Here is a 12,837-nt window from a genome sequence, read left to right as displayed (position 1 = left end):
AAAGATTCCTATATAGGGATTAAACGGCGTTTGTTTTTTAATTTTCCTGCCGGTATGATAGCGGGGTTCATGCAATGTGGATGCAACAAATTTGCGTTCATACCGGCATGAAAAAACAACCACGCCAGGGCATTCATATATTTAAATTTTTACTTTAGAACAATTGCTTAATTTAATTTATTTGTATATGCGTCGTCTTTTAAACGACATTGGCGGAACAGCCCTATTTAAATAGCATTTGCACCAATGATTAACCGTAGTCATTTGAGGGTTTGACGCAGGGGCATTATTCATGTGTCTCGAAGCNTAATTTTTCGAAGCGAAGCGACAAAATTCCTACTGAACAAGGTTAATCTCTGACGTCATATGTAAACCACGTGTTACGTCACTAGATGGTTTGGTTTCATACTCAAATGAAATGCATTTCTGCTGGTAATGTTCATATAGGCCTAGTGGGTTGCAGCGCAAATGTAAATATAGGAGTGTAAGATATACTATTATCATTATGACGTAGGGATACCTAATTTCTCACAGGAATACTTAGGGTGAACGGAAAACCTAGATTGATACAAAAGTATCTCTTATATGCAAAAAGGTGACAATAGTACATAACACAATGAACAGAAAAAGAATACGGAAAAAACAGGATCCAGAAAAAATAACATATGTCGACAAATTGGCATCAAATTGACATTGTTATAAATACATGTTGTCCTGATGTCCAGGACTCTTGTACAGGGGTAAGATCTTTTTTATTCTAGTTCTGTAAACACACAGAAACATTGTAAACAACATGTACGAGAATTGTTTGAAAAAATCTTCACCTAAAGCGATGGCCATTGTGCAACATTGTGGCATACAAATGCGAGATTATTTGTGTCAGTGAAGTTATTCTTGTCCCAGTTGTTTTTACATATTAATCTCACGGTGATGTCACGAGAAAATGTGTTGCAATACTTTGATAAGTGAAACAGCAACCATATATATTATAGTAGTAGTTTTTTCAAAGTAGATATAGAAAAATATTTTAGCATTGAAAATTATTACTTTCATAATCCATGGTGAGGCCCTTTGGGTGGTTAACGTCAGATACAAGTAACGTGATTGCAGAACCGTCCATGAATGACTTATGTATGGCTCCAACAGATTTCGGGCCATCATAGTCCGTTCCACTCCAAATCAGCAATCTAAAATAGACAAATATATTACAACAAAACAGTTCGTGTTACTATAAACAAACCTATATATATCAAATAACGCACTTAAGTGCTTGGGAAAGACTTCTTAATTGTGAATGTAAAAATATTTAAATTCTTCATTACAATTCATGACCTTCGTCGATTTAAAAACAATCATTATTCTAAATACGTGAATCCTTCAAGAATAGATATAGACTGAAATGGTTCAATGTGTATAGAAAAGTTCCTTAACATAAGCAAAGAAACATAAATAGAAGCCTTTAACAAGTAACAATACATTTCCATTTTCTTAGTAACTGTGGCGTTATTCTATACATTTTAAATGATATCTGCATGGCTGTTTTTCCTTAATGCCTAGTGAGTGACCTTGTCCGTTGGACAATTTTAGTATAAGAATATGACTACGGAAAAAATGCGAAAAATAGGGTCCTGATCATGTAACGTAGTCACGCCGGCCTTGAAATTTAATGTATGGATCCAAAATTAAATCCAATTATTTACCCTTACTGGTGAATGTGTCTGTGATGTTGTCAGAATTAAGGTGAAAACAGCTCAGATTATAGTCCGGAAGTCAATATATCAAAGGGACAAAACTCCAGTTTAGAAAAAGTCCAAGAGTACAAAAGAGAAACTTACCCGTTTTTTGGAAACACTAGCAGTCCCTGAATGAAGTCTGCAGTGCCTTCGTCTTTTATCAGCACTTTATTGAAGGTTTGGTCCTGAATGATCCTTAGCACTCCGACCTTACCATCCCTACTGGCAGTGTCACCAACGACCGATGTCGTGTAGAACAGATTCCCAGTGCTAAAGTCTATGGCAAGCCGTTCAGGATACTCTTGTGCTACAGTATGAATGTAGTATAATTGTATAGTTTATATAGGATATCGCCTTTGTGAGGATTAGAATAATACACATTAATCAACCCAATAGAATGTTCTGTAATGTTTGATTTCCCCTAAAGAGCTTCTTCACAGATATTTAACCATATGATGTGTTTTCAATACTTTTGTGTCAAACCTGTTCGTGATACATGTAATATCATCATAGTAGATGACGATAAAGGATCATGTAACTCCATTTGTGTTATATCAACAAATAAATCTGAGAAATTTGTATTTAACAGGAATTCAAATAATAAGCTTTATAATATAATCGTGTAAATATGTGAAACTAAATCTCAGTTGCAGACTACTTGTTTCACTCTTCGAACCCTTCCAAAGGTTGGTATAGTTCATTATGCAATTCAAGAGATGAGTGAATTAAGTGATTTGGTAGATAAGAATATACATACAAAATGTCAGTAGAGTCTGGACCTCTGTGCCATCCAGTTTGCTCCTCTTGATAACTTTGAGGTTAGCCTCTGTCCAGTACATGTACAGATTTACGGGATCATACACGGCGTCGACTGGTCTGTCCACTTGAAGGTCAAGGGCAAGAAACTGAGGCATGATAGTGTCAAGGGATAGCTGGTACAGACGGGCATGGTTTAGATCAGGTACCAACAGAAAGTTGTTCGTCAGAGGAGGTTCTGAAATAATAACAGCGTGATTAATACAAACAATGATATATTCACCATAAACTCAATGTGTACATCGGTATACAAATGAGCGATTCGTTATTTGAAAGATAGCGGTTATAATTGATAAATTAATATATTTATGCCATTGCTTCAATTGTTTTCTTTTAAACTACTATTTTTTTAAACCCGTCAATCACATTTTCCCCATAATGAATATATTTTGTCTTTTTGAATAATTTTTGAGGAAAATGATTTGCACATTTAAATCAGTCATCATTTTTTCCCTAAACATAATTGCCATCAATATTGAAAATGCATCCCCCTGCTAAATCAGGACATTTCCTATTAAAATATGCAAGCATAGTTCGAGAAATAAAGTACAGAATAAAACACAGTATGTAACAGTCATTGTTTATTCAATTTATTGGAGATGCACCTTTAACTTACCCTCAATATAGTATTGTTCACTTTTTTTTTTAAAGCAAACTGTGTTTTTTTGGTTTGTTTTTTTGGTTTGAAGAATTTAAATGTGTTGATAGACAAAACTAATATATGTAATAACTCGTCTTCATACTTCTTAGTTTTAGTATACAGCTAGTAAAATAGTGAGCAATATTGCATATATATGTAATTACTGCTCTTGCAGGACTTCTGATCTAGCTGCAGTGTAAAACCAAAGGTACAAGCGCAGCGCCTCCCCGTATTTGACGTTGGTATGCATATATGGGTACATCCACCGTTCAGGACGGAACATGGTTCTGCAAGATAGGAAAGACAATGATGTCAGGATCGAACAATTCATAGGATAATACTGCTTTGTGTAACAGCTACATACATCTTATTGTCATGGATCCCGCTTCCCGAATGTGGTGGACATTTATGTATGTAACAAATAATGTATTGAACAAAAAAGAAGGAATGGAAACCTAACCTGGTTGTTGTGATTGTATTGTTTCATCAAATATGGTCATCCCCGTTACGTCCCCAAACCCGTCGATGGCTCGATTTAGAAGCTGTTTAGTCACCATGGACATGGTGTGGATCTGAGAACTCGCAAAGCTGATCCAAACTGCGTACATCTGCAGGAAATATTATCGACATTAAATGATAAGGAGTGCGACATTATGATTTGTTTGCTTGCAAAGCTGTGTCATTCAAATAGATCATAAATACCATACAAAAACAGTTCAATACTTATATTTACGTTTTCTCTGCCTCTTATGTTCTTTTTTAACTTATAATTTATATTCAAAATTAAAAATGCCCGCCTTATCGACAGTCCACACAATTTCGTTCAATAGTTTGAACAGCGTATTGTCGCGTGCTGATTGGCAAACAAAGTAGTACTTTGAAATTTTAACAAACACTTCAATTTTATTCCACAATTCAGTATCAATACAATTGCGTATGATATGTCTATAGGGTGATTTAAGTTTATCAATAGAACTCTGAGCTGAAAGTTAGATTTGAAATTGTTTCGATTTTTCCCCGGAACAAATTTCGCGCATGGACAAATACAGTGAACACCGTAAATCCGACCTTGCCCTCCACGAGGGAGTTATTTTTGGAAGTTAATTCGAACTTTTCTCTTTGCTCATTTTGTGAAGAATCCAGGCGTGAATGTATTTGTTGATTGTATGGGAACCTGACAACAGTCGGTAGATTCTATAACAGCCTCGTTATTTGACATGTCGTCAGAAACTGAGGAACCGTGGATGCGAGACGCGTGAAACTGATAGCGTTTGAAGTGAGTGATCTTGCGACGGAGCACAGGTTCGTTACAAATGTCTGAAATGTTTATGTGTGCTGTGACTCATATCAGTAGGTCTGTAACATATGTGTCAGTAGGTCTATAGAATATGTGTATTTCAGACATTTGTAACGAACCCCTGTTGATCAGTGCAGTGTAACAGACGATATTTCTGATAAATTGCATGAGCGTTAAAATTGTTTCCATTGCCGGCATTGGTGATTTCAACCGATGTGCATTTTGTACGATATTGCAGACCTTGGTCTTGCTTTCGTTGTAATAAAAGTGTTTTTTATTCTATTTTTTATTTTGCACATTAATTTACAATGACATTGTCAAATCTCACAATGCCCATCGATATTTCAGCAGCCGTCATGTTTATTTATATTGGATATTGTAGTTCCGGTCAGTGTTGTATTAATACGCTAAGAATTGTGTCTCGTGATGCATGGTAATTAAAGTCCCATCAACGACACAGCTTTCAAAGAGGCTATATAGTGACAATGCCATGCAAATGTAAATATAATACAATACGATTATATATATGTATATATATATCAGTTATATGTTCATATAGGTAGTGTATCAGACACGGTGTACATTATAAAAATGTTATACTTATACTGTAGTAATGGTGCCATATTATTCAACGGTTTTCAGTTTAAAAATGGAGAACAACCTTACATTTGTAAATAAACATTTGTGTATATGACATCGAAAGGAACAAGTCATTACATCTCCTTTAAAAAGGCATACAATAGTGTGTGATACTTTAACGTCTACCTTATAGATTATGAGCTGCGAGTGTTGTTGTGTAGCCAGCGCCTTAAGTGTAGTAATATCACTACCACTTCCTAAGGAACTCTTCAATGTTCCACCCTCCACCCAGAATATCCTGTAAAAGAGTAAAAACATCTCTTCACATTCAAATACACGTAATTTAGAACATAGATAGAAACCAAAGTATTGTAAGGTCTGAAGGAGGCGTTCATAAGATATTCGGACATGGAAAATAATGAAATGTAAAAGGTAAAATTTGAAATAAAGCAATAATAGATGCCAACACGATTATTGATATACATTCAAGAGCAAGTACTTATTTTTAAACTTACAACTACAAACCATCAAAGTTATCGGCTTATCAAACATTGGAACTTTTCTGCTATACACATGTTCATGTTACACATAATAAAATTACCGATAAAAAAGTAATAATTTATATGTGCTTTTCTGTATTAGAACTATTTTTCTTGTCGTGAAACGGTTGTCCTCATCCGTAACTACTATATCGCAATTGTCTCCCTTCCAACAGTATATTTTTTATAATTTGATAAATGTTCAAAAATCGATGTAGGGGAATAAAGTATAAAGATTTTAAAGTAAATATTCTTATTGATATTGAAAATAGTGTAAACTGAAATGTTAACAATATTATCAGAATATTTGAATAAGTTAGTATTTCTTACATATATTATGAACGAAGTGCTACAAAAGTTATCTCCCTAGAATTTTCAGTAACGGAGGTTACCAGCAGATGTTGCAAGCTCCGTACTTCCGCTGGAAAGAAAATTACCGACGTCACGTCCTACAGGTATTCTCAAAACGGCAGGCGTTACAAATATGTAGTGTAATTGGATATGCTATTTCTGTCATATATCTGCGAAGTTAGGAGACCGCAATTGTTATACAGGTACTGTATTTTTTCTCTATTTACCAACGTATGTTTAATAAAATGGATACAACTAACACTCTGTCGTTAATTTTAATAATGTCTAAAATAGCATTTGATCGCCAGCCCAAAACCAACACTTTCCGCGGATTGGGTGTTCCTTATTACTGAAAAAACGAAGTGTTGCTTAACAAACACCAACATATATTACTCAAATAATTGAAAATGCTTGTTTGTTTGTTTGTGTTTAACGGCCCATCGAAGGCTGTGGTCATTTAGGGCCATGATGATTTATTTATTTATTTATTTATTTCAAACATGTGAGTGACGAAGATAAAATCAGATTAAAACAAATCATTTTTTAATGATTTCGCATTGTATGTGAAGATAATTGAAATAAAAAGGGGGTTAAAATAATAAAAGAAATAACGAAAAGATGATATGGACTATGTAATATACATAACGTCAAAGAAAATACTTGTACTGAATCCCAATTAGTTGCTTCAGTTGACCGTTATACGTTAGCCGCTTTCTGGAACAGCGAGTCATTTGTTCTGTATTTACACAGACATGATGCGCTAGACAATATTGTTAACCATTTCAGTACCTGTTAAAATGCGACACTCTAATTGCTAAATAATAATCAGTACTGATACAGCATAAGGTTACCATAAATATAAAATCAGTTCATAATCTAAATATCGAATAATTGCATATCATCGCATTATAGAAATACTTGTGTTTTAAGCGTTAAATATCCACTCGCGAAAAAAGAATCTAAAATTATTATGCTCATTTCGAATATTTCCACAATACAATTAATTGGAAATGTCCCAATAAAAAAAATCCACATGCATAAATTTCCAATTTAACAGTAATTACATGTATGCAATATCAAAAAAACAATATTTGTTTGTTTGATATTTTATTGCGCATGTAAATGACGTAATTGAACACAAGTTCAAATGAATAAAAGTAACCAACAAGGGACCGTCATTGCGCAGAAGCAGTATAACATAAAACTTTCCTATCAGCGTTTTGTTGCTTTGTGTCATTACACATTACCTATTTCCCATGGTGTCGTAGAACAACGCCGTCAGCTCATTGCCACTGGACACTATAGTTGTCTGGCCCGTGCCGCCATCTGTCGACATCCCCTGTATTGTATTTTGTGGAGTGCCTAATCCTGATATCCAATAAATCATTCTGTTGGTAAAATTAAAACCGTTCATTTTACTTACATATATGCGTTTTATCACATAACTGACCCATTTTACTATATTATACGGCCTTGTCATGAATATGGAAAAAACACACGTGTCACGTGTAATCAAACCTACAGGTAGTGCGATTGGTCAAACCGAGGGAAAATATTTTTTATGGAACTACTTTTTTTTTTTTTTAAATATAAATGATATTTATGTATTAAATGAATTTCAAATGTTTATGTTGTCCTTATTATTTTAATTGCAATTAAAATGTTCATTATAAAAATAAAATCGGAACTTCTTTGCACTGCGCGGAACGACAATACAAACATCGGAGTAGTTTGGTTTTGACTTAAATATGGACAGCTAATAACGCACAATTGTGTTTGAAGGTTTTTATTAAATATAAGAATCGTTTTAGAATTCGTACACCTCTGATTAGTTTAAATTACTTTACTTTGTATCCATTGATACAAAAGAATACTTGCTTCGAAGACACTGATATCATTTTACCGCGCTACAATAATTGTAGACGTATATTTACCTTCCATGTGGATCTATTGTGACGTCAGACGGGCTGAGGGTACTAAGGACAAGGTCAATAGACATAGGTGTTGCCACGGAGACGGACACGAGCTTGACTTTCCTTGTGTCTGCTTCAGTCCAGTATAAATTTTGACCGACCCAATCATAGCCTAAACCTGATAAATTAAAGAATATTAGTATTAACATCGTGTGAAACAGACACCGACAATTATGGTTAATGAAAGTTCTTCATAATTTGGTAAACAATTTCCGTTTTACTTTAGATCATTTTGCCACCATGCTGGTTCAGAGAGACAAGACACTCTCAGGTATAGCATAAGGAAAACGATTACTTTAACGTCAAGTCCTTTCACGAATTACTCCTGATTTCTGACTTATAACTTTAACTCATTCACCCCTGAAGACACATTTTAACTCTTCGAATTCAAAGGCTGGAATTGTTCATTAGGATCATGAAATGTTCTTGTAAAGGATCATTCGTAGCCCGGTAGAAAAAATGTAACGAAAATCCCTAAATTCGTTTTGTGGACATAATACCCACAGAGGTATAGTATTATCTGTGCTCACATTACTAATTGTTTTAGAGATTGTGTCTGTTATTTCAAAAACTGTTTTCCAATTCAATGACAGCATAAATGAAATAAAACTACCAATTGCTTTCACATTTCGTTCATTAACTTACCTGACACAATTCCCGTATTGACAAGTTGTTTCCTAATCCTTGTTTGTATATTGATGGAATTCAGACTTCGTGTTCTCTTATCAGCAAAAAATAAATCCATGGACGTAACATCCACGGACAGAAAGATTGTATCCTGGAGATTGTCTATAAAACAGGTAGGGGCTTTAAAAGGCAAGGATTCCAAATTCAGAAAGTCGATCACACACACATGTGTACTGTTCCCCAAAAGTAATCCCTTCACTGGTAAGTCGTGGTCAGCTGCAAATCATACGAATTTATAAGTATGTGTGTATATGGTAGCTAGACAGTTGTTATTATCTTTAAATCAATTATTGATGATGGACAAAAACCATAATTTTTGATCAGTTTTGTGATAATTGTTCAATACACACCTGAACAGTTGACTGATTGACAATACACCATTCCACATGGCTCATTACAAGCATAACAATTATGAGGCATCCCTTCAAACTCATTCTCAACGTTAGTCATTTAAGTCCTTTTGTCAAGAATGTGACTTGTGGTTTTGTTTCTTTTCTTTTAATAAAGAATCAATAAAGGAACCAATATTCTAATATATATCTATTTTGGTTTTCGATGCTTGCTTACATACCAATACATGATTTTTCGTCTCCTTGAAGAGTGTAACCATTCTTGCAGAGACAAGTAGCCCCTGCTGGAGTGGGAGCACAAAAGTGTTGACAGGACTTGGGGGCACACTTGTCTGAAACAGTAACATACATTACGGTTATAATTGTATCAATGTTTAGTCCTATAAATACCAAGCATGCAGTGATTATGATTTTTCTCATATGAGAAACGAGTCCGATAGCTTTTCATGTGTGCAAGAATCTGCCGATCTAAGCAAAAACCTCAGGCCCGTTCCAGAAATATCGTTATGTACAAAATTGAACACAAGTTGTAGATCTGTTTACCAAATTTCCAAGAATGTATGTGATCTTGCCATATTTATTATTGACATTTTGACGTCATAATGTCATAAAGTCATGTCATTACGGTGTTAGAGTTTGGATAATCCGTTTTGACTGGATTGTAACTCAAACCAAGTTTGTATATATTTATGTACATTAGCGAAGACTTGTGATACAGCAGATATTCTAGTTTATTGTACGGTATCTGTACTAGTCGTTATTCTACTTTTAACATGTTGCTTTTGGAATTCGTGTATGAATACATATACCTAAAATGTGCCACATCACAATATGTTGCTCTTTTCCAGGTTTTGAATATCATATGCATTGTCATTCACGTTACATTAGTGAAACCCAATACAACACATCCTCCCAAATTGTTCAGTATTCTTCTTCGTTTTGATACATGAATATCGCGTTACTAAATGAACCAATTTTATATATTTTGCGTTTAACTTATGTTATATGATATGCTATGACGTCAAAATATTAACATGTAATGATGTCATGTTATGTCTTCATAGAGTCAAGATGAAGGATTTTAAGAACTAGGAAACGATATGGAAAGACATATTGTCCGCGTTATTCGCATGAAATTTCAATATGTGATGAGAGTATCTTACATAAATTCATTTCAAGAGAGTCGATTAAATGAAATATACATACAAACCTTTTTATACACCTCATACAAACACTCGTGTAAGATTCCATTTATATAAACATAGGCATGATAAAACCCTTTATTAAATAAAGTGTAAACAACGATGTTTTAGTTACTATTGCTTCTGCGTTATTGTGCTATATTAAAGGAAAGCTTTACTAATATACTTTACTTATATGTATTGTTATGACAAATGAACGTAACACACTGATAATTGCACTCTTAACATTTGGTAATATGTACAAATATAAATTACCATACATCCTACAGCATTTTTGTCCTATTATGACTCGTCGGGATTACTAAAAAACAAAAGTTAGATATCCAAATTGTCTAAAATACTGCTGTAACAGAAGAGAAAGTGAGTAAAATCCCCTCAAACTATTATTAAAAATTAAGATAAGAAAGACAACATCTATACGTACCCGTAGACGACGGTTTCCGAGATTTATCGAATACCTCCAGTCCGTATGGTTGTCTATCATACCTTTCTAACAGCACATACTCGGCAGAACTTTTGTACATACACAAAAGAATATTCTGGTATTCTTCCGTGACACAAACATGTGCCTGAAAAAACAATCCAATCGTCATATTCATATCATTAAATACCTTAATTCATAGGTGCCTGAACATATTAAAAACACCGCCTTTCGATTGGAAAGAGAACAGTGGTTCTTCTACCTAGAAATCATACCATTTACTGATTATTCTGAATTAGATATCAGACAGTGATTACTAGTAAAATCATATGACACAGACATTGATTACTAGTAAAATCAGATGACAAAGATCACGAATTATCTTTGTGCTACCCGTTTTGATAATAGACAAGGAAAGTATAGCTACTCCTACCATGGTATTCACAAGTAGTACAAACAACATAACATACGAGGTCAGTCATGATGTCGGAAAAGACGTAATTGTTCCGCCGATGAATGATCTCCCTTTGCTGGCCGTCATACATACAGCTTTCGATGGTATTTCGCATCCTGTCTGTCCAGTAGATGCGTCTCTCCTGGACGTCGGCGGATACGTCGCCGATGATGAGCAGACTGGTGGATACAATCACCTCGCGTCGCTCTCCAGACAGGTATGCTCGTTCTATACGGGGAGATCCTTTGTAAATGTCTGACCAGAACATGTAACTACAACGTTCGAATTAGCATTCATATTAGCAGCAAGTCACCATGGCATTATTGTATACCGGGAAATTCTCTCCGCCGTTTAACTTTGGCTTTTTTCATCCCTGGTACATAAACAACATGGTATATACAGTTATCAAATTTGAAGGACCCAATTAACACTAGGCGAATATGTATTTACTAGCGCAGGGCGAAGGTTTGTCAGTGCGACAATCTCCCGGTATACAGTTTTGAACACAATTAATTATTCCAAATCGAGAACATATATACATGTATGAACAGAGAACAGAGCTCAGCGCAAGGAAAGAATTATTTTGTCAATGAGAAATTTAATTATGATAAGTCAATTACAAAGTCATAGTTTAGGTAGGTGCTAACTAAAAGGCAAACGGCAGCCATGTCATTAATGTTATAGTAAAAGCAATTGTATTACTTCTATGACAAGTGGTAAAACATGTCGCTCTTCGGCTTTTACATACTTTAAAATTAAGAAGCACCTATAGAATTAGTAATTGATACAGTATACAAAAAACGTCCTTCTCTGATTCATCGGTAATTAATGCAAGGAATAAAACGGTTGTAAGTTGTATTTATCTAAACAGTTACCCTTCCTTTGGGTCCACTGTGATGGCACCTGGTGACTCCATGTTGGTATCCAGCAGGATTCGTACCATATCTACCTCCCTCGTAGCTCCCATGTGTATCACCAATATCCATCCTAGAATACCATCAGTACAGTACAGATTTCGGGTTATCCAATCAAAGGCTATGTTGGTATTTAAGGAACTGGAAACAGCATGTACCGGTGACGCTTGATAGACGTTTAAAGATGTAAAATCTGATATCTGATATATGGTTTGGGTGAAGTATTCGTAAAAGAACAGGACATCGTTCTCGGGGTCAGAGGTCAGGCTAGTAATGGTGACTCCGGTATTGAAATGCGTTATCACAGGTACGATTGTCGTCTGCTTTGATAGTTGGTCGACTGTCCCTTGATACGTGTACAGGGAACCATTTTTCACGACAGAGGATTGAAAACCCGTTATTAAAGCCTCTGTAAAAAAGGAAAAAAATAGTTATTTCAAATGGTTGTTTTCTTTTGTGATTACCATATTGGTACTTTTTCTTGTTTTATCTATATACATGTAAGAACTTGTGAGAAAGCTTATTTTTAAATGATATTCCCAATTGTCTTTCCGACCATTGTGTTGTAGTACATTAACGCAGCTGAGTGTTATTTATTTCATTGGCGTGTATCTGTTCATATTTTAGATCTTTTGCATCCTTAAACATAAAAATTGAAGGTCTCAATATAATAAAAATTCTGTCAGAAAAGGGCACAAAAAAAATTGTTCTTAACTTTCGCTTAAGCTTATAATATTCTCTTCTTTACGGGATAATCTGTTATCCGTAACACACATTATTTGACACCGATCCCTCATCATTACTAGAAATGCTTTTAGTCAAGCACAGGATGTCCCTATTAATCTAGAATGAAATCTGTTTACAAACAAGGAAGAGTCACA

General features: G+C 34.7%; 1 protein-coding gene across 3 annotated transcripts in view; it reads right to left on the bottom strand.

The window, feature by feature from the left end:
* The window catches only part of LOC110441807 (low-density lipoprotein receptor-related protein 4-like), a 98,223-nt gene that overhangs the window by 77,658 nt on the left and 7,728 nt on the right, over positions 1–12,837 (bottom strand). For 2 of the 3 annotated variants that reach the window (XR_002461942.1, XM_021485066.1), the window contains exons 2-8: positions 11,918–12,365; positions 11,059–11,314; positions 10,592–10,736; positions 9,187–9,297; positions 8,574–8,831; positions 7,890–8,046; positions 7,203–7,343 (exon numbers count right to left, since the gene is read on the bottom strand). Coding sequence is in view for 2 of the 3 variants with exons in the window: in XM_021485066.1 (XP_021340741.1) it covers positions 7,203–7,343; positions 7,890–8,046; positions 8,574–8,831; positions 9,187–9,297; positions 10,592–10,736; positions 11,059–11,314; positions 11,918–12,365 (1,516 nt within the window). In the remaining variant the exon portion in view is untranslated. The remainder of the gene's footprint in view (positions 1–7,202; positions 7,344–7,889; positions 8,047–8,573; positions 8,832–9,186; positions 9,298–10,591; positions 10,737–11,058; positions 11,315–11,917; positions 12,366–12,837) is intronic. The other variant, XM_021485074.1, reaches the window with a different exon arrangement.

Source organism: Mizuhopecten yessoensis, unplaced genomic scaffold (genome assembly GCF_002113885.1).
Source record: "Mizuhopecten yessoensis strain PY_sf001 unplaced genomic scaffold, ASM211388v2 scaffold1883, whole genome shotgun sequence".
Classification (NCBI taxonomy): domain Eukaryota; kingdom Metazoa; phylum Mollusca; class Bivalvia; order Pectinida; family Pectinidae; genus Mizuhopecten; species Mizuhopecten yessoensis.
The sequence above is the reverse complement of the archived record's forward strand: the minus strand, read 5'-3'. Positions and strand labels throughout refer to the sequence as shown.